The following is a 22737-nucleotide window of genomic DNA, read 5'->3' on the forward strand; positions in this document are numbered from 1 at the left end:
GAGGGAGGGCTGTGAGGGGGAGGCGGGAACGCGTTCTGGGAATTCGGAACGGCGGAAACGGCGAGCGAATCCCGGGATCGATCGGGCTGGAAAACACCGCTGAGATCATCGAGTCCGACCCGTAACCGAATATCGCCTCGTTAACCAGATCAGAATTTCGCGTCCGGTCGTTTCTTGGACACCTCCAAGCCCGGTGACTCTGCCACATCCCTGGGCAGCCCGTTCCAATGTCTAATGACCTTTACTGTGAAGAAATTTCTCCTGATGTCCAACCTAAACCTCCCCTGGCACAGCTTGAGGCCGTTTCCCCTTGTCCTGTCCCTTGTTCTCTGGGAGCAGAGCCCGACCCCCACCTGGCTCCAACCTCCTGTCCAGCAGTTGTAGAGAGTGAGAAGGTTCCCCCTGAGCCTTCTTTTCTACAGATTCAGTGCCCCCCCTCAGCTCTCTCATGCGCTCCTGGTGCTCCTGACCCTTCCCCAGCTCTGTTCTTTTCTCTGGACATGCTCCGGCCCCTCGATGTCCTTCCTGAATTGAGGGACCCAGAACTGGACACAGTGCTCCTAACCAGTGCCCAGCATAGGGGGACAATCCCTTCCCTGGCCCTGCTGCCACACCATTCCTTGTCTGAGGAGGCTACAAAGATGCTGAATGATCTAGAGAGAGTCTTATAAGAAGGGACTGAGGTCACTTGGTTTGTTCAGCCTGTAGAAGAGAGACTGCGGTCAGACCTCATTGTGGTCGTCAACATCCTCCTGAGGGGCAGCACCAACCTCTGCTCTCTGTGACCAGGGACAGGACCTGAGGGAGCAGCTGGAGCTGTGCCAGGGGAGGTTTAGGTTGGATATTAGGAAAAGGTTCTTCCCCCAGAGGGTGCTGGGGCACTGCCCAGGCTCCCCAGGGAATGGGCACAGCCCCGAGGCTGCAGAGCTCCAGAAGTGTTTGGACAACCCTCCCAGGGATGCACAGAGGTGGGATTATTGGGGTGTTCTGTGAAAGGCCAGGATTTGGAATGGATGATCCTTGTGAATCCCTTCCACTCAGGATATTCTGTGATTCTGCACATTAAAGGCTGCAGCTCACTGTGTGTTTTCCTTCAGGGCTGTGCCAGCTGTTTCTGTCCTCATCCTCCCTGCCAGCCACATATTCCCACCCCACTGTGGGAATGAAAGCACGCTGCTTTTCATGGGACTACACACTGAATTGGGCCAACGAGCTGTTCTGGGTTAAAAATAGCCCTGCAAAAGAAAAAGTTTCATTTTATTCAGGGCAGTTCACTGACTGCATTACCGCAGAGGTCTGCAACAGGGAACAGCTTAAGTTTCACTGGTGCCACAGAGGAACCATGTGGGGGCATGCACAAATTAAGAATTATATTTGTGAGAACAAAGCAATATTTACCACTTTTAGATTGTTCTCCAAGATCTCTCAAATCCCAGAGTAATATGTCAGTGTGTATAGAATTCTGCTCCAGCTCTGCTCAGTTCTGTGAGCTTTCTTCCAGAAAGGAATGTGCTTTTTCAACTGTGTGGTCTCCCTGTGGCAGCACTTGCATAAACAATGTTAGAGCACAGCTGTCCCTGACTGTGAGGGTGCTGTGCTCTTCCCTGCCTCCCAATATCCTGCTTTTTTGTAGGGCCCTGTAGCTGTCTCCTGGATGGAACTCTGGCATTGTGTCAGATAACTAGGGTTGTATTAACCTTCACAATATCCCAGTGAGAAAATGTTCTGTCTTACAGGTGGAGAGCCTGTGGTTCATCAAATCCATCAGAAAACACCAGGTGCTTGATTTCAGCTCATCCAATGGCTTCACAAATTAACATCCTTCCTCTGCTGATCCCGTTCTCTCTCCAGATGGACTGGAGGTAGGAGCGAGCCATAATCCATTTGGAAGCCAGTCCCAGTTTCCGTGGTGATGTGTGGGGTTTGCTGGCCAGCTGCAGGAATAGCACACACACTGCCATGGGTTTTTCACAGGTTTGAAAAGCTGCAGATCCTTGCTGAGAGCCCAGGACGGCAGGAGAGTTAAACCATATCCACAGGAACACGTGTCCGTTCTGTTCAGTGTTCACAGACCACAAATAAACAAACAAACAAATCAACCAAGGCTTTATTAGGGCAAAATTCACCATTTTTCTGACTCCTGCCAGACCACTGCAAAAAATTCTCCATTTCACTGAGAGCCCACAGACTGTTCTTTTTTCCCCTCCCTTCCCAGACGGCATCTCCCGTTTTCAGCCGAACCCAAAACTGCAGGAATTGGTGTTTTCCATCAGGTTTTGGTTTTGGTTTTCGCTCACGTTGGGAATTCTGTTGCACGAGCTCCCTCTGGTGGTCAAAACCGGGAAACGAATAACGCTCCTGCCCTAAATCGCTCCTGTGGGTGTTTTTATGCTGGAATGATTTCATAGGATCATGGAATGGTTTGGGTTGGAACGGACCTCGTAAATCATCCAGTTCCAACCCCCAGCCATGGACAGGGACACCTTCCACTAGACCAGGTTGCTGAGAGCTCCACCCAACCTGGCCTTGATCACTTCCAGAGATGGGTTATCCACAGCTTCTCTTCTACAGTGACCTTCTCACCTTCATTACTTGTAAAAGCCTTTCCTTACTTAGTGTTTCTGATAATAACTGGTAGATTTTCCCAAATTTCTTTTTCCTCCCCTATTTAAACACTGAACCCCTCAGTAGTTTATTACCCTTGACCCATCATTGCTGCACAAAGACTACAACAAGGCAGAGTCCTTCTGCCCAAACCTGCTTCCTACAGGTTTGGAAACAATTAACATTTTAAGAGTTCAGGTGATCTTTCACAGGCAGAGGGGTTGCAGAGAGGAATGTGAAAGAAAACCAAAGCTCTGGGACAAAGTCTCAGAAAAACAAAACTAAATCAGCTTGTAATGCTGAAGAATTCACTGTTAATAACAAGATTCTGAAAGTAGTAAAATACTGTGAAAACATTCTATTCACCCACCTGGCAGTAAAAGCCCCACTGGTACCCAGGTTTGGTTTCCCTCTCCTGATTTTATTGTCCCTACCAGCTGGCCAGAGATTGTTTTTTCTTAAGAAGCTCTAAAATTTTGGCAACGAGTCTAAAACCACAGTTATTAATCAGTAGAAAGTTTCTTGCTGAGTTCAATGAGTGAGTCTTGAAAAGGTGCCAGGCATGGAGGGCTGTAGTACAGCAATGTTCTGTCCAAGGTGACATTCAGGGATGTTAAAACAAAATAAGGAAACACCTGGGTTAGCCAAAGGTTCATCTGCTCTCTGCTGACAGCAGTGCAAGGTGACCTGGTGTCACATAACCCTGTCCCAGCGGTTCCTTGAAGGGTTTGGCTTTGTCAGGCTGGTCTAGATCACATGGCAATACTCTGTGTCCTACTTAGAAAATTAAAACTAAAGGAGGAGAAGTTCCATCTCTTGCTTTCTTTTCCCTGTGACCTGAAGAAACAGCATTTCTGCCACAGAAATGTTTCCTCTTGCAATTAGTTCAGACTCTGCTGCTCGCAGGAGGTGCCTGTGTCCTGTTTATTCCTTTTCTTCACCTCGTGCGTGGCTTCTGCCAGAACTGTCCACACCTGGCTTGGAAGTGTCACATGTGTCTGAAGTTCCTGCCAGGTGCTGCTGTGGGATGTCAGCACCAAATGCAGCACTTTCGGTGAAGCAAGGTGACATGAGCTATTGTGTAATGAGCTCTGTGTGAACACTTGACAATAAATAATCTTGGAGTGAGTGATGGGTAGAATGATCATTTGATCCCGCTGGATTTTGTGTAAGAGGAGGAGCCTTTACGCTGCCAGCTGAGAAATGTCTTTGTGACAAAGTCTAAATTTGAATTTTCCTGGGAAGTACCATCAACTCAGAGGGAAAGTGACATACCACAGGGGATGGACTCGAGGGGGTTTATTTGTAAAATGTGCAGAAATAAGGCGTGGAGTAGCCTGAGCTGGAGGGAAGGGTCCTGCAGCTGGAGAAATAGTAGGAATTCTTAATGGTGTGATGATAACACCCAATGACAATGGGATATGGCTGTGTAGCCTGGCAGTTGTGGTGTGAAATAATGATGCCAAAACAGAAGCAACTCCTCAGCTACCACAGGGCTCTGGTCTGCTCTGTGTGCAGGAATGGAACTGATTAGTGTAATTAGGGGAATGAAGAACTTGTCTCATGGGAACGGGTAAAACCATGTGGTTTATTTAGGCCAAGAGGAGCCAGGGCTGCTCTCCTGGAACAGCCTGAACATCTTGGGACAGGGCAACAAAGAGAATAACTGAGCCACGGAACAATGGGACACAACACTGCAGAGAACTTCGAGCTGAGAATTAATTTGATTTTATCAAAGGTGTAACGTTCCGCTCGTAAGGAGGGGAGGGGGAAATGGAACATTAGCGTTCAGATAGTTTTTTTAAAAAAACCTCTTTCTAGCGACTTAGGTTCTGTGTTTGCCGCTCACCGTGTGCCTTCCCCCGGGTGGGGGTACGCGGGGACACGGCGGGGCCGCCCTCCCGCCCGCTGTAGCCGCGCTCGGCCCCGTCCCTGTGGCCGCTCTCCACCCTGAGCCCCCGGGCCCTCAATCGGCTCCGTCCGGCCCGGGATGTGCCGGGCTCGGGGGTGCGCTGGGCTCGGTGAACAGCGGGCGCAGGGGTGTGCAGAGGCTCGGGGAGGTTCGGGGGTGCACCGGGCTCGGGTGTGTTGGGCTTGGGGGTGTCCTGGGCTCGGTGGACGTCCGATTTGGGGTGCGCTGGGTCTCGGGGATGCTGGGCTCAGGGTGCGCTGGGTCTTGGGGGTGCATTAGATTCGGGGTGCGTTGGATTCGCGTTGCGCTGGGCTCCCGGGGTTCACCGCGCTCGAGATGCGTTGGGCTCAGGGGGTGCACTGGGCTCGGGGTGCGTTTGATGCAGGGTGTGCCGGGCTCAGCGGGTTCGCTCGGTCTCGGGGGTGCGTTGGATTCGGGCTGCCCCGGGCTGGGCGCAGCTGCGGGCGGCGCTCGGGGCCACTGCGCTCCGCCCGCCCGGCGCTCCTGGCCGCTCTCCGCGCTCGGTGCCGCCCCACCGCTCTGTGCCGCGCCGCGCTCGTCTCGCTGGCCGCGCTGGGCGGGCCTGGCGGAGCCATGGCGGCCGTGCGGGGCCTGCGGATCTCGGTGAAGGCGGAGGCGACCGCGACCACGGCGGAGCCGCGCGGCCCCGAGCCCGAGCCCATGGAGGTGGAAGAGGGCGAGCTGGAGACCGTCCCTGTGAGGCGCTCGCTGCGGGAGCTCATCCCGGTGAGGGCCGAGAGGTGTGGGCTAGGAGGGCTGGGTCCGGCGGTTGGAGGTGTCCGAGCGCTGTGTGAGGGCTTTTGGGGGGGATTCTTGGGAAAAGCGGGGATGTGGGAGCGGGGACAAGAGGGGACTCGGGGGCGAGTCCTAAGGAAGCGGGCAGGATGTGCTTGCGAAGGAAATGAATAAAGGAGGCGGTGGAGAACAGGATTTGGGGTGCGGTGTTGGGGTGTAGAGGAGGTTGTGGGTAGGAGAGTGTACAGGGAATACCTGTGGGAGCAGGGAACAGGGGCTGACAGCGGGATAGCAGAACTGGGAGTGTGGGCTCTCATGAGCAGGGTTTGAGGGTTTTCTTCCCGGTGTTTTTCTGCCCTTTTTCACTCTCGCTGATTGTTTCTGTACAAGTTTTAGTAGGATTAGATTTAACAACTAAAAATGGGTCAGAGTTCTAAAATCCTAAGTAATCTTTTGCTCTCAAAACTTGGGTGAAAATTGCTTTGGAAGCTAATCTTTAATTAGCTGGTCTCCCAAAGTGCTTGTGCTTCTACCCAACATGTGGCCTGAGAGACAGCACCGTGCTGTACTTCCTTGTGCTCCGTGAGTCAACCTCAGACAGTGGGGGTTTTCAACTTTAAAAATCATGTTTATTTTGCTTTTCTTTTTCTAGTAACTCAGAACATTTGGCAGCATTAGAGGAACTTTGATGCTGTTACTAAGAAAAGCGGTTGGATTGTGTGTGTTCCTCCGTCTTTCTAAACTGAGACTAACCTACTTCTAGAAATGGTCCTTTAGCCAAAGTAATTATTGCAGCCCAAGTGTAAAGAACACGTTTACTCCTAAAGAAAGCAAGAGGTGTTTTTCCAGCTCCAAGCTTTTGCCAGCTGAGGGTGTCAGAATGAAGAGGTGCCATTTTACAGATGCAAACAATAGAGGGCACAGAATTGGTCCAGGGGCTGTGGTGTTTAGTCCCTCTCTGAATTCAGCAGTCCTGGTTGATGGACAGGAAACTTGTGATTTTTTCCCCCCATCATTCTCCATTTTTGCCCTCTATCAGTATGAAAATAGTAGTGTTTCACCTTGGTATTTGGAATTTGGGGTTGAAATAATGAAAGGAATAAAAAGTTACTTGTTTCATTGTGGATGTGGCTTGGTGTTCTCACTTTTTGATATTAAAAGCTGCAAACTGACATTCCAGCAGTCAGGTAATCACTGTTAAATCTGCTCATGTTTTACAAGGAAATCATACCCAAACCCAGAATTGTGGAAGTCTTACTTGGGTAAAATACCTGATGACTTTCCCTGTATTGCTGAGAGAGTAAAAAGCTTGGCAGCAGCTGACATGGAAACTAAATTCTGTCAAAGGAAAGAATCCCTACAGTAAGGGAAGTTTGGTTCAGTTCATGTGCTTTTATTTTCACTGACATCAGAGAAAGTTATTGCTTGTGTGCTTGTCAGTCTGGGGATGTAGGAATCAAGGAAAAGGAGATCTGTTTCTTATAGAAATGATCAGGTGTCTTTTTCAGTGTAACAAATGTGTTGCTTTCAGTGCTCATTGAGATTTCATCCCCATTTTGCTTTGTTTCAGGACACCAGTAGGAGATATGAGAACAAAGCTGGAAGTTTCATTACTGGAATAGATGTAACCTCCAAGGTAATTTTTGTGCTATGGCTCTTCAACATTTTGTCATTTTTACCACTGAGAGGTGGAACCATTTCATTTCTTTTTTCCCCAACATGCACAAAGGCTGAGCCTGCTGTTCAGGCAGCTGGCATGAATCACAGTGTGTGTTCCAAAGATCCAAAAACCTATAACGCTTCCTAATAAAATCTGGAGAACAAGGAGCTTCGCAGTCAGTTTCCAAAATTGCACAAGTTCCAGGCAGGCTGTTGCTCATGAGCTGTATAAGAGGAGCCTGAATTGCCAGTCCAAAAAAGTTCTCTAGAGCCAGCTCTCCAGTGTTAAATTCCTGCTCAGAGAAACAAATTCACACTTTTGTATATATTTAAAAAACACATAGGGGAAAATCTCTATAATATTAAAAAATGAATTTTGCCTGTGGTAGAAATACTTCTTTTAAAAGAGTTTTTTTTTTTTAATTGTTAGTAAGGAATAGATAGTGTTCCCATTCCATCATGGAGTCTGTGTTGTCCAAGACACCTTGTTCTCCATGCATCCTGATTCCTATTCCTGGACCTGCACAAAAACTGTTCTGTGGCACAGAAATATTTTGGTGAACTACTTCTACATTCTGAAACCTACAGGTCTCTTCAGAATTAATAAAATTATTAATATAAATTGTTGCTGTCTGGTAGATTTTAAGTATCCTCAGTGCAGCTTGTTGAGGGTGCTCCTGATTCCTGTTTTGGATTATTTTGCAGGAAGCAATTGAGAAGAAGGAACAAAGAGCCAAACGCTTTCATTTTCGGGCCGAGGTGAATCTCGCCCAGAGGAATGTGGCCCTGGATCGGGACATGATGAAGAAAGGTAAAAGATCCCTTTGTTTACTTCCTCACAGTGTCTTGACTTGATTTATCTTGCAATATGTTCTGCATTCCCAGAGGTTTTTCCAGATTACTGCCAAAAGGAATCACTTTGGGGTTTTTCCACCTTTTCATTTGTTCGTCATTGCTTTTTTACCTATTTGACACTTACCAGTTCGCTCCTTGTTCTACCAACCCCAGGATAAAGAAAACACTTTCTGTGTGCCTTATTTACTAGTGCTACATGCCCAAGATTCATCTTGTGGATCAGTGCTGCCTTAAGAATCCTTAAATGCTTTGTAAAAGCCCTGGAGCACTGTGTGGGTACACGTGGAGGACTCTGTGTCCTGTGCACAGGGAGATCAGACTCTGTGCTGTACACACAGTGAAGCTGCACTGATGGCAAGCTGGAACAGAAGCCAGGAGATGTGTGCACAACAGATTGGTGCTTTTGGCACCCAGTTAGTTCTCAAGGCTTTTTTTTCCAACTGGCAGCTTGGACCTGCTAAGCTGTGGCTTGTAACAGCTCCCCATCAGGTGATAGAAGTGGAAGTGCTTTGTACAGGACCTTGTTTTGTTCTGGCTCTTTAGTACTTAATGATAGCACTTTGGCAGTGTTCAAAGAGAAAAAGAGTGTTTTTCAAGCTGTTTGGTTGCTGTGCAGTCTCTGTATCTACCAGTGCTTGTATCCTCTTTTAATTCTCAATTTATTGAAGTTTTGCATTGTGGAAGAATAAATTATGGTCTGTGTCATGCTTCACTTCAATTAGTTCCTCTTTAGTTTATTTAAAGGTTATAAACCCATATGTTACTAATCTGAAAGCTTGGAATAAGTACCAGTTTTGTGTCTTTTCCTCTTTATAGCAATTCCTAAAGTAAGACTCGACACCATTTACATTTGTGGAGTGGATGAGATGAGTACCCAGGACATCTTTGCCTATTTCAAAGAGTATCCTCCTGCTCATATTGAGTGGCTGGATGACACCTCATGTAAGTAAACAGAGTGTTTGTAATTCTTATTCTATTTTTAAAATACTGGTCATAGCTGTACCTCTAAGTGGAAAAAGAAAAAAGTCTAAAATTATGTGCTGCTTCCACCTTGACATAGTTTATCTGAGAGAAGGTGATTGAGCCCTGCAGTTGGGCAGGTTGGGATGGTTTTATGTGGTGGAGGAGGAGGAGACCTGTTGCCATATTTGTGTAGTGCATGCTCCAGGAGAAATGGGTGGGCGGAAGGAGGTGGCAGCGGGATGTGATTTCCAGAGATTGGAAAAGGAATGTAGGTGCACATGGCAAGGGCTGTTTTGGGGAGTGAGATTGCCAGCAAGATCAAAGGTGATTGAGAGTTTCCTCACTGATACTGAAGGCTGTAGAAGAGCTTTTTGCTCCAGCTGGGTGATGGATCATGGAACTGGAATACTCTGAGATTGTCACGTGGTTACAAACCTTGTGCCTGAAATAATAGAAAAAGAAATAGGAGCCAGTGCAGGTTTTCCAAATTGCTGGAAACTTAGTGACAAGCATGGCTAAAAGCTGAGAATCAGTAGCTTCATTCTCTGGAGTGACCCTGAAGAAATTATGCAAGACAAGATAGATGGTGTTCTACAAAATACTGGTAACCTTGAAGTCACTGTGTGTGACAGCTTGAAGTACTGGCACAAGCTGATAGAAAATTTGAAACCCAATGAGCCCTGGGTGGGTAATTGCAATACAGAGCTGCTGGATGGACCTGTGCTGATGCATGAGCTTGGAAATGCACAGCTTAACTCTGTATCTGAGGCTTCATTTCTAAGATTGTCTGTTTGTTTTTTCTTATATGCTACACGAGTAAATTAATGTGAAAATTAAGGCTTCAGGGTTGTAATAATACCCAGTTATAGTTATTACACATATTTTTTAATGGTGAATTTTCATGCTGTGTCTGAGTTACCATGTCAGCTACACTTGGTGAAAATAGCAAGAAAAAGCTTTTTCTTTTCAGCACAGCTTTGCACCATGGCAAAAACTTCAGTGATCCCAACTGAATGACATCTTAAGGTGACTTAGTGCAAAGGTGAATTTAGTGTTCTGTGCTTCAAACTGATGAACATGAAATGATAAAAGTTTTGAAAATTTTGAGATGGTAGACTGGAAAATGAAGTAAATTTATTAACCAGTCATTGAAGTTAATATCTGGGTGTTCTTCACCTTGTCATTCTTGTCTGAGTAATTTAAGAGAGAATCTCTTACTTTGGGTCACTGTACAGTTTTCTTGATATCTGAATCCACTCTGCTTACCAGCAGAACAGACACATTTGCTGCTGTATTTGCACTAAGTGCAGAAAGCTTTTGTTCAAATCTTGTTTCTAAGCAGTTTTAGCTCTTTCAACATCTATGAAACGCTTTTAATTGGCCTAATAAGTTATGTTTTAGTACCATCTGCTGATACTTGAGGCACATCCTGAATGATATTGCTAACCTGTGTACTCTATAATCTGTGCAAAGGGCTTGAGCAGTCTCCTATTTCCCCGTATTTTCCCACTTTTTGGAAAAGATGAACAGAACTCTGCAGTGAAGTCCAAGGTTCTGTTAAGTTGCCAAAGGGGAAAAAAAATCCAGGCTTCATTCCTGCCCCCTGCTGCTCCCATAATCACATTTGTGTGGGAACACATGGATACACTGACCCCAATCCAATGCCCTGCTTTGCTGTGCTTAGGAAGCCTCTAAAATCTACAGTTGTGCATTTTAGTGATTTTTGGGGTTTTGATCAGCTCTTGTGTTTTTTAACAAGCTGAAAATGGCGTGTCCTCCAGCTTATCAGGTGTGTTGAAGAATATAACTTTCCCTGCAAGAGATCTAATGGCTTTTCTGTCATTCCTGAATTTTTGCCACTCATTTCCCTCCAGCAAGGCAGGGGAGATGTGACTGCTCAATGACACAAACTACATTTGGGTTTTGTGTGTGTTTCTGTCTGTCACAGGTAATGTGGTCTGGCTTGATGAAGTGACAGCAACACGGGCTCTAATAAATATGAGCTCCCTGCCTGATCAGGAGAAAGCAAAGAGCAGAGAAAACAATGAAGAGAAGACAGCTGAAAAAACCAAGAAAGGTAGATTGAGATACACAAATACAGACATCATCTCATTAAATCAATGAAACTTTAAACTTGTGCTGGGGTATTGCATAACCTAAATTACTGAAGGAGCTTCTATCATATAGTTTCAGGTAAATGTATTCTGCCACTTTAAAAAAGGCTTTCATCTTGGAAACCTTTTGAAGAAGCTGCTTCTTAAAAGGTGGGTTGGAGCTAGACCAAAAGCAGTAATTCAGTCGATACTAAACGTGTTAGATGAGGGTGATACTGAGAGCTGGTATTTATAGTGGGACACGGTGCACAGAAATAGCTCTGTGTGATGTGCCTACAAAGGCAGGCAAAGTGGGCAAAAAGCAGGTGTGAGAAAACGGCCTATTTTTGAAATGCCACAGCTAATTCCCTTTCTGATGCACCACCATCCTTCAAGTACATCCCTCACACCAGCGTGACAGTGCATCACTTCACCAGGGTGTGTATCAGCTCTAAATTTGGCTGTTACCCTTTTAAGAAAGAAGTTATTAAAAGGTTGGGTATAAAAGAGCAGAGCAGCAAAAGTACATCTCAGTGTCGTGATAAGTCTGGTACCTGACTGCCTTGATTGTAAATTTATTTTCCTTTTTTGTGTGGAAGTTTAAAACTGCAGTTTGCTACCTGAGGACTGTTTTGCTCTTAGGCTGCTGTGAGTGCTGTGGTTGCAGGTGCTCTATCACATGATACACAAAAAGATGTTACATTTATTAGCTTTTCCATAGATTTTCCCTAAAAATGCTATTTATGACCTAAATGCAAGTAGCATTCTTGTTAATCTCTCTGTTAGATATCTGCAGTGCTTCCAAAAGCCTTTCTGGGAAATTTGGTGTTTAAGGGTTTGTTAAACTTACGGAGTCTTCTAATTCACCCCCTTTTCAAGTTGCTTTTCTCCACAAGGCAGTGACTCCTCAACCATCCACATGACTTTAGTTTTTGCCAAATGTTGATAAAGCTTCAAGTAAGACTTGTTATGAAGTTTTTGTAGATTAGGGACATTGCTTAAATGGAGCATAAATATATGTATTTAATCCTGCTTGCTATGAATTGCATCTTATATTATCATTACACCACATCTGAAAATAAGAACTGTCATCTGAATTACTCCTGTTCGTCTGGAAAAGTGGGATAGTAGAGAAAGTACAGACTGTTCAATTACATCTTAAGGTGTGAGATGCATACAGATACCCTGGAGTCATCTGGCTTGGTTACATTCCTTTTTTTAGACAGGAATTTCAGGGCTATTTAGACATTTAGGGATGCAAAAGATTGGTCTTTGCTATGAGAAGCTTCCAATTTGTGAGGGAGAAAAATGCATGAATACTCTCCCTGATAGAACTTAATTATTCAGGTTTGAACCTGCGTAATTTGTTTACTTAAATTCTCTCTTTGGTTTCAGTTTGGTTAATTGTGCTGTATTGTTTTCACTTAGGAATATTTTCAGGATCTTTTGAACAGCTGCCACTCTTTATTTTAAGTTTTTAAATTTATTGTTGGATGAGATCTAAGATAAAGAACTCTGAAATATAAAAGAGGGTTTTTTAATCTCAGGCCTATGAAATACTTTGAGATCTTTGCAAATGAAATTGGCGTATCACACTTTATAGCTGTCCACAGTCATTACTTTTTTACAATATTTTATTTCCTGGGGACTTCAGAAAAAAAATCAGCATGAATTTTCTTACACTGAGCTAAAAAGAACTCTGAAAAATCAAATCAGAAGCTGAAAAATCAAAGCAGCTCACAATTTTAGCAGTTCTGGAAGCATTCACTTCTTTATTAGTTATTTCACAGTAAAATTAAGTCACTAAGGTTGTTTCTTTTCCTTTCTACTGCTCTCTCTAAGCTTTTGATTAATAACCTGTTTTGCACTGTTAGTATTGGATATTTGTAGGCACTTTAAAAGGGAAGGCTTTTATGTGCCTTCAGTGTCTTGGCCTTGCTGATCTCTGACAGGCAGTGCAGTTGCATTTGCTTTCAAAGAATTCAGTTAATGATGCACACGTGCTGCTGCAGGCACAGGGCTCTGAATTTTGCTGTGCTCTGTGTGCTCCACTTTTCCATAGGCATTCACTGCTTTGATTAATTCCTAGGCTGCACAGGAGAAAGGAAAACACCTTCAGGCTGATCTCAGACAATGTAGGTAATCATAAATCAAATGAGACTGACACACTAAAATGGAGCTTGTTTTTGGTTTTTTTTGTTCCCCAATTATTTTCCTTAGAAAAACAGGAGGAAAGCTCTGATGATGAGACAGAAGAAGGCGAGGTTGAGGATGACAATCCCAGTGATGTGGAGGTCAGTACAGAGGGAAAATGGAAACTCTGCTATGGAAGTTTTGCTCTGGCTGGTGTGAAGTTTTCACAGCATTTTAGGTTGATACTTGCAATTCACGATTTAATTATCAAAATAAATTAGGTGGGGAGTGAGAGGGTGTGCTGGTGGTGATAATCCCAATGTAAAGTGCTTTGTGAAAATAGATTTTGGGGAGTTTTAAGAGTGAGCCTGGCTTCTCTTTTTCTGCTGAGAGGAGGCAGTGAAAGAACAAAAACGGAAAGCAGCGACCTTTCAGCAGGGAAAGTGCTTAGAGACCAATGGGATTTAGGCTGCCCATGGATCTGTGGGAATCAGCACACACATTGATGTCCTGGGAGCAATTTAATCTTCACTGGCTGAGTGTATAATAGGTGTGATTAGGATTTCCTTTAGGAATGGCTCAGTGAACACTCCTACATCATGAGAGTCTGAATTTTAGTTTCTATAAAGCAGCTATAAATGAAAAAGAAAGGTTTTTAATCATTGTGTGAGGGCATGAGAACCTGTTAATAAAATCATTTAGATATGAAACGGAAAAAAAAAAATTTTTTTCTGTGTCCAAGTTGTGCTATTTATTTTCTGCATTTCAGTCAGTAATATAGAGTCATTTGACAACTACTGGATTTAATAATCTGAGTTAATGTTATAGAGCAAGAGAAGGAAATAGTTTAAATTTTCAGGACAATTTACATTAAAAATTAACTTTGGCTTGTCAAGAAAAAAAACCAGAGCTCATTTGAACATCATTTGAAAAGTGACTTTCTTAATAACCACTTGATTGCTTCTCTGTAAGCAATCCATTTTTGTTCAACAGTCATTTTATTTTTGAGTCCAAAATACCTTTTTTGCCCCCAAAGTTGGATGCCCTCTCCCAAGTAGAAGAGGATTCTCTCCTGCGTAATGACCTTCGCCCTGCCAATAAACTGGCTAAAGGAAACAAGCTATTCATGAGGTTTGCTACCAAAGGTAAATGACCACCTTAACAAGCACACTGAATTAATTGCTTGTTGTAGTTTTATCTGTTGATTAATTAATGACTCAAAGTACCTACTTCTTATTTAAAAGAGTTTTTTTTTTTGCTAATTGTTAGGTGTTAAGATTTTGCCATAAATCCACATTTTGTGTGTCAGTTAAATCCACTTGGAGTTGTATGACAGTTACTGTACCTGAGAATTGTATCTTGGGCTCAGGGCATTCCTCCCAATTCCATGGAATAGGTTTTATGATGCCTTTTTCCAGAAGTAAATTCCACATTTTATAAATATGGATGTAACTTGAGATGCCGACGAGGGATTAGTGGAAATTGTTGCTAAATACTCGTTTTATTTATGAGTAAAATGAAAATCCATATAATTTGTGGACCATGCAGGAAATGGCATATTCATAAAGAGAAGAAAGGTGATGAGGAAGGTGAGTGGAGCCTCCAGCAGTGACAGGGGGATGTAATGCTCTGTTAAGCTTATCTGTAGAAACCCAGTCTCCTGGAATTCAGTTTCTAGACACAAATAAAACTGTGGTGGTAGGAGAAATTCCAGAGGTGTCAGCAAAATTGAATCCTTTGTGGAGGAGGGTGAATTAATGCTTATTTTAAGGCATACTCAGTCTCACTCTCTGTGTCTTTGGTTATTTATTTTTATGCTGTGATGTAAGTTATATTCTGAGAGGGAAAAATTCCTATAATTTCTGTTTTTTGCAGATGACAAAAAGGAGCTGGGAGCTGCAAGGAGAAGCCAGTATTACATGAAATATGGCAATCCAAATTATGGAGGCATGAAAGGAATTCTTAGCAATTCTTGGTGAGTGTTGGACAGAGGAATTGGAACACTGCAGGTAATTGGACAAGCTAATCTGAAACTGTTCTAATTTGTGGATTTTCTTTCTATTTGGTTTGTGTAGATGCTTCAGTGTAAATAATGTTTTTGCAGTGTGAGTGTAAAATAAAGTTTCAAAACATTCAGACCAGATCTCTGACATAAATGTTTGTCTGCTGTTAAAGCAGGTGATAATTGCATTTCCTTAATCCAGGATTTAGGGCTTAATAAATGAACCAGAATTCCCATGACAGGAATGTCATCCCCTCTGGTCTTCCAGGAAAAGAAGGTACCATTCCCGTCGAATCCATCGGGATGTGATCAAGAAGAGGACACTGATTGGGGACGATGTTGGCCTGACTCCTCCCTATAAACATCGGCATTCAGGTAACTGGTGGCACTGGGACAGCCCTGTGGGGACACTGGGACATGGAGGGCTGGGCAGGAGTTTCAGCAGTGCTTCACCAATCCCCTGGGATGTGTGGAAGTTTTCTTAAAAAAAATCAATAAATCTGAATCCATTTTGAAAGTTTACAGGAAGTTCCTGAGGCAGAAACTCCATGCTGCTCCTTGCTTCCCAAAATAGCTGCTGCATTTTATGTGACATTTTTCTTGTACAAATTTAGGGCATGGGGACTGTAGCATCAAAGGCCAAAAGAAGGGCTGAATGACTTCTTCAGACTTCTTGGCAATTTGTCATACTTGCTAAGTCAATTCTTGCAGTCTATGGAAAGCGATCCCTAGATGTAGAACAACAGAGATTAGAAAATTCTATTAATTAGGCTCGAATATCTTCATCTACTGCCTAAAGTAGAAAAATAATGGCTGTAAAAATCTGACATAAGTAAAGTGTGATTGGCCTGTTAAAAATACAGCCTGGATGTTTCAAATCTCATGGAAAATTTTCCATGTTGGTCATGTAGTGCTGTCTGCAGAGATGTCTGAGTGCTGGTGATGACTAAATTGAAGTTGTTTCTATTTAAATCAGTGTCTGTGATGAATTCATAATAATGACACCTGTGTCCTTTTTGGCATTGCTGCTTGCAGCACTTGAAAGGATTTTTGCAGAGCCAGCAGCTGGCACATTAAGCCCTATAAGATCCATCCTAGGAATTGTGCTTAGCTCAGGAAGGAAGAACTGCACCTTCTACAAGAGGCAGTTGTACTTCAGTGACTGTCCAGCTTTGTGCTTGGCCAGGCCTCTGAGGTAGTGAACACCAGGGATGCTTTGTCCTGTGCCAGTTTTATTACACTTATTGATTCCACTTAAAATATCTGGCAAAATATTCTCTCTAAGAAGAGAGAACTACTTAAAGAACTACAGACTGAGATCATTAATTACAGCGAGGTGGGGGGGTATTTGTCTTGGTTTTCAAGCTAGAATTCAGTTGATCAGAATGAGTTTGTTTTGCTGCAGGCTTGGTAAATGTTCCTGAAGAGCCCATTGAGGAGGAAGAGGAGGAGGAGGAAGATCAGGATATGGATGAAGATGACCGAGTGGTGGTGGAGTACCGGGATGAGCTGCAGGCTTTCAAGCAGTCCCGGGAGCGCAGCGCCGCAAGGAGATCCAGTGCCAGCACCTCTGACTCTGATGAGATGGACTATGACCTGGAACTGAAAATGATATCCACCCCCTCGCCCAAAAAAAGCATGAAGATGACCATGTATGCAGATGAGGTGGAGTCACAGCTGAAAAATATTAGGTAAAAGTTTCTTAGTCTTTAAAAGTAGCGGTGAAAAGGCATTCCTGGTTTTAGTGACAGAGCTGTCAAAGCTTGAAGACAAACTTGAAACTGTTTTTCACTTCTTAATATAATTTTGTAGTAGATAGTCTAAAAATAAATACAGAAACCAGGCTTTTAATAGAATTAACATTTTTTAAATACAGCCTTTATGCAGATCTCTCTATCCTTGCTTATTAATAATAATGAAACTTGAAGTAGAATCAATAGAAATTTATGCAAACAACCACAATTAACTTCTTGCATTTCATAGCTAGGTCAGGGAGAAATAGCTTCTCCTGTTTCCTCTTTGCCCTTTGCTCTTTTTCTCAGAAAGAAAAATAACCCTTAAGTGTTGATGACAAAAAGGAATTTATGTTCATTATGGGCTTACTAACCAAAATTATATATATTGGAGATTAATACAATAACTTCACCATGTGTGCCTTCAGTAGGGTGGTTATACTCATTATAATGTCACCAGTTTTGAGGCTACTTACCTGCTTTGAGTTTTGACCCAGAGGGCACAGCCTTAAGGGAGGCAAACTTGCCTTGAAATGGATACTGAAGTATTAATGGGATTATTATTAAATTTAAGATTCTGGCTTGAACAGCTTCTAAGCAATATTTTTACCTCTGTTTCTCAGGAGAGAAATCCTGCTATTATTTTCTGGCATGTAATTTTCTAGACAAGAAGGCTTAAGAGCTATACTAGATTTAATTTTATTTAGGAGACATCAAATCTATGATTTCTTTTAGGAATTCCATGCGGGCAGATAGCATAGCCACCAGCAACATCAAAAACAGGATTGGCAGCAAAGGATCCTTGGAGAAAGTTGCAGATGTGAGGCTTTTGTTGGAAGAGAAACGTCAGAATAGCACTGGGCCACGGCAGCCAAACAGCACTGTCAAATCAGGTAATTTCATCACTCATTGTTGGGCAGAATTGTCACTAAAATACATTCCTTTCACATCTGTGCTCCACTGCAGATAAACTCTGCATTCACACAGCTTTTCCACAGGAAGAGATTGAGTTGGGAATTGCTTTGGGGAAAAAATCAAGCACATTTTAGCAAAAGCTTTTTTAGTGATGTTTATTTCTATCCATTTTCTTTGCCTGTGCCTATTTCCACCCCCCCTTTGTCCTTTTTGATTTGCTCCCTCCTTGAGGCAGAGATTCTCTACAACTCCAAAACAGCACACAGGGAAGGTCATGCACAAAATCAAATGTGAAACACTGACTACACTTCCATAAAAGAATGTATTAAATGAATATAGATGTTTTTGCAATTGGCAGGGTTTATTTCTGAGCTGAAGTTACTTTTTTCTTTGACTTAAATGTGTATAATTTCAGCTGCTTCTGACATAGGTAATATTACCTGACTGATAAGTGAAAAATACCTTTTTGTATCAATGAAATATCAATTATGTTTGTATATTTTACATTTTGGACCTCTGACAAGTTGACACATGGTCCTAAAATTCCCTTTGCCTTCACATTTTTTCTGGACCCCCCCTGTAAGATTGGGAACATCCAGCTAAGCCAGGCAAACTTCAGAATACAAAATTCACATCAAGGGTTAAGTATCAATATGTTTAAGATTATTTCTATTTTATTCTGCCAAATACCAAGCAGTGTTAGAATTCTAAATCAAGGTATCTGTTATCTGAAAGGCATTGTTTAAGGCAGACCAATTTTCATGGAATTTTACCTCCTGCTGGATATTTACGCACTGAGCTGCTACACCAGAAATGCAGCAAGCCATGGGATAACTTAGGTTTTTATCTTTTGGAAAGAATACAACTTGAAAAAGTTAAGTGTCAGATTTATTGCCAAAAATGAAATGAAATCTGGATAAATTGTATTGCAGAAATTGCCAGGAAATCTGAATTTGAAAGACTTAAATGAAAAGACTAAAAAGATAAAAAGAGAGAATCTCTCTAATTTTAATAGTGAATGAGCATAAACTGAGCTGGCAGAGGTAGAGTAAATGCAACATTATTTTTTTTTTGTCATTTTAATCATTGAAAATATCCTCAGATGTGAGGCAAAGACTGGGAAAAAGGCCACACTCTCCAGAAATCAAACCTCCAAGCAGTACCTGTGCTTCTCGTCGCGAACCAATCTCAGATGTGCACAGCAGGCTGGGAATCCCCAAGCAAGATGTAAAAGGCCTCTACTCTGACACCAGAGAGAAGAAATCAGGTTAGTTCTGTGCAGAAAATGTTCTGCAATTCCTTTGGTTTTGGAGCCTAAGAGAAATTCCAGCAGAAAGCCATGAGGGGAGTGAAGCTGAATGAAATTCAGGATAAATTAGCAAATGTTTGTTCAGAGCTTTGAAATCTAAATACATGTAGGGAGAAGCTGGGGGGTTTTGTGAGCAGTATTTTTATGGAGGTGTGTTGAAAATCAAGGACTGCTTCAAAACTGTGGGCACCAAAACAACTGTCAGGAATGCTGGGGCACTTCAGGTGTGAATTAAGCATCCTCTGGAAAGGAGGAACAGTGAACCAGATTTCCCTGAGCCTCCTGTAGCTTAATTTCAACTGCTCTTCAAAGCATCATCAGTTCCATGCCAAATATTAAGGTGGGAGGAATATGAAGGGTTTGAAGAGATGCAGTGAATTTAAGAACTGGTTCCTTGACTTCTTCCTCTCAGTCCTGTCTGGTTTATTAAAAACAGATGTTTGTTTTTCATTTGCTTAGGTAATTTATGGACCAGATTGGGATCAGCTCCAAAGACACAGGAAAAGACTCCAGAGAAACCTGAAAACTCTGTGGCATCTCCAGAGGAAGATGACTCAGAGCTGCAGAGGGTTTGGGGGGCTCTCATTAAGGAAAAAGAACAGTCCAGGCAAAAAAAGAGTCGCTTGGATCATTTACCCTCCCTACAAATCGAGATCAGCCGGGAAAGCAGCTCTGGCTCAGACTCTGAATCATGACTGGTTTCACAGCCTGATGCTCAAGGGGTGACTCTGCAGCGTGGCAGGATTCCCTTTGCCCAAAAGCTGGACACTGGCAAAGACTCTGCAGTGAAAGTTCCAGAAGTGTCTCTGTTCCTTTTCTACAAAAAGAGAGGCATAAACCACTTGAAACATAAAGCAATGACATTTGTCTGGAGTCTGTGGCTGGCCCTGTGCTGTGCAGGGCATTGTCATCTATGTTTATGACAGCAAACCTGTAGTGAATTGTAGCAAAACATTTTCACCCCCGAGCTTTGAACTTAAAAGATGAGGCAGAAATGCTCTGTATTTTTAAGGAGACCTTTTCTGTTCTTAGTATTTTCATCATGGAGGCTTTTAACAAAATGTTTTACACACTTCATCCAAAGAACAGGGCATTTCATGATCCGGATCATTGCCTTGCCCTTCTGGCTCTTACCAGCACTTTTCCTTTCCTCTTGAAGTAATAACAATAAAGCTTCCTGGGTGGGCAGCCAGCAAGGATAAAGCATGAAGGGACTGATTACCACATTCCCTTCCTCCAATACACTGAATGTAAATCCAAGTTACACATTTTAATACAGTTCAATTCCATATAGTTACCCCAGTGGCACCACCAGAATCCAAGGAATCCACTCATTTATTTTGGTGATGTCACATTCTGCTGTAGCAGGGATTGAGATGTTCAAGACTGCCAAGTTGGATATTTGAGAACTCTGTAAATCCCTGAGGGTTTGCGGGTTTTTTTTGCTGTTGTTCCATGAGGAGAGATTATATTCCTTTCATTCCACCTGGATTATGTTCCGAAGCAATCCAACAGCTGGAAAGCATTTTTATATTTGTGAGAATCTTCCTGTTGGCCACGGTGAAAGCTCTAGTGGTGTTCTCCTCTGTGCTGTTGTTACCTATCTATATATAAGTGAAAGAGAAAAGGAAAACTTTAGGATCACTGTCTCCTGTCAATATTTTGGATGTTCTTCCTGTGTAGTGGATGTGGACATGGGTGACTTGTTACATTCAGCTTTTTTACCTGCACATTTTCACCCCTCCCTAGGTAGCAAAAGGGTTTGATCAGTGTGCAGCTGCTATTTTTTTTTCATGTTGCCTGTGGCATTTCTTTTGGTTGCCAGTAATTCTGAGTGAGGAATATTGCAGCACATTACATTCAGGTAAACAACAGGTAGCAAAACCATTTTAACAGTCTGAAATTTGTTTGCATTGTCCCTGTTCCTTGGTTCTGTCAGTCCAAAATGTTTATGAACCTCTCTTTCCATTTCTGCTTTTTAACAAGCAAATGTTTCCTTTTTTTTTTGCCCCCCCCCAATTTTTGTACTAAGTTGAAATAGGTTTGAGGTTTCAGCAAGGAATCTGCACTTAACTTTTCTTACTGCTTTATGATGTGTGAGAATAGCAGCATGTAAAATGAAAGGTCAAATGACAGGCACAGTGACTGGAGGGGCAATCTGGGGGCTGACCAGGCTTCAAGCCTTACTATTTCCTTGTTTTGTGACATTCATCCTTGATTTTCTATTTAATTATTGAATATATAAATGTCTCATAAAAGTACTGTTGAGAGAAACGACTGCAATGTCTGATCACTGTAATAACTCATTTTAAACGTGTGCTTTCATTAATATCCCCTCCCCAAGCTTTCCCAGAGAATCACACCCATACCACACCCATCTCTCCAGATCCTGATAAAATTTATTTAACCAGTGTCTTTTTGCCAGTAAACCTTTGTGTTGTGTTACTGCTTTGAATCCATTGTGACCTTTCCTTTTCCTGAAAGGATTTGGTAGATGGGAATCAATCACCTCATCCACAAAAGCTCCTGGATTATTGGGGACCCTTGCATGGTGTTTCCATGTCAATATTCCTAATTTAAGCCTGGTGAAGGATAAACTAATGGGAATAGAGGATCTCTTCAACTGATCTAAAAGATCTGAGCTGATGGATGTGTGAAATCAATCCTGTGTTTCAGGAAAAGGCACCCGTAACTCTGGTTCTGCCTTCCAGGTTGTCATGAATACGCCTTAAAAATGCCCCCACACTGGTCAGGGCTGTGGTTTTTGTGGATTTGGGGGGCATTATGTGTGATAGTGAGCCCACAGTATCTTAGCTGCAAGAAAAATAGAGGTTTATTGTTGAAGGGACCTTTGGGGAGAGGGTTTTGTAATTGAGTGTTTGTCTGGTGTTGCTTTTTTATGCACAGAGAAGCCTTGAAGAGTGCTGGTGTCAGGAATTCTTTCCAGCTTTGGGCTTCTGTAGTTACCTGAGCAAGAACTGCTGGGATTTGGTAGTTAAAAATGAGCACTGAATTTTAAGTGAATGCTTTTTCCTCAGCATTTTAACTCCCATCTATTTGATGGAGAGAGAGATTGCAAAGAGAATTTTGTTCCAAGTCCCCATCTCTTTGTGCTCAGCTGTTTAGTCCTTAGCTTGTGTGTTCTTGATTTTTTTACTGACCTCCCAGATACCATCACCTACAAGAATTTGATGCAGAAATTAATGTTTGATAGGGAGACACAGGACCCGTGTATTTCACTGAAATGTGTTTATGTTAAAAATTGCAAGGAGAATGTTGGCTTTGGCTCTTGCTGGAGGATATGTGCCTCGGAGGAAAAACTGAATTTTAGGTGACTTGTTGAAGGACCACACTAGTCCTTCTTGTAGGAAGTTTTTGCTGTTTGGAAAAGGTGTATTTTTGATAAATAGTTCGTCAGGCTGACTAAACACGTGGTGTTGAGGGGGCGATTTTAAAGCAGAGGTGGCTTTGTGTTTCTTTTGAAAACAACGGCTGGTGCATTTAACAGAGAAAAGGAAACCAAAACACCCCTATTTTCAGTTCAAGATGACACAATGTGAAAAGAATGGAACTTTTATTTAAAAACACCTGTTCTGTTCTAAATAAAAGTGGCCTGAAATCACTCCGACCTCTCCAGTTTTCCTGGAAAACGCAGAACCCAGGGCAGGGCCGGTGCTCCCTGGGGCTGTACCCGGCCGGGTACGACACGAGGGTCCCTGCCCCGGGCTGTCGCCTGTCCCTGCCCTGAGGTGGTGCCTAAACCCGGGGTTTCAGGTCGGGCTTTTGGGGCCGGGGTTTGAGGG

The 22737-nt window shown here is 43.0% G+C and overlaps 1 protein-coding gene and 1 long non-coding RNA gene across 2 annotated transcripts; both read left to right on the top strand.

Annotated features, from left to right (window-relative positions):
• The first annotated feature begins 29 nt into the window (after positions 1-29).
• On the top strand, positions 30-2095 carry LOC116454016. The gene is made up of 3 exons (XR_004243988.1): positions 30-193; positions 1737-1862; positions 1975-2095. It is a non-coding gene; the product is annotated as an uncharacterized LOC116454016 (long non-coding RNA).
• A 2982-nt stretch (positions 2096-5077) lies between these two features.
• Positions 5078-22556, top strand: NCBP3 (nuclear cap binding subunit 3). The gene is made up of 13 exons (XM_032129595.1): positions 5078-5263; positions 6843-6908; positions 7637-7742; positions 8603-8728; positions 10698-10826; positions 13063-13136; positions 14012-14120; positions 14851-14950; positions 15246-15352; positions 16383-16668; positions 17446-17603; positions 18728-18892; positions 19394-22556. Exons 1-13 carry the CDS (start codon positions 5111-5113, stop codon positions 19627-19629), a joined length of 1815 nt encoding a protein of 604 aa, XP_031985486.1. The 5' UTR covers positions 5078-5110; the 3' UTR covers positions 19630-22556.
• The last annotated feature ends 181 nt before the right edge of the window (positions 22557-22737 follow it).

This window comes from Corvus moneduloides, chromosome 20 (assembly GCF_009650955.1).
Source record: "Corvus moneduloides isolate bCorMon1 chromosome 20, bCorMon1.pri, whole genome shotgun sequence".
NCBI classification, from domain to species: Eukaryota; Metazoa; Chordata; class Aves; order Passeriformes; family Corvidae; genus Corvus; species Corvus moneduloides.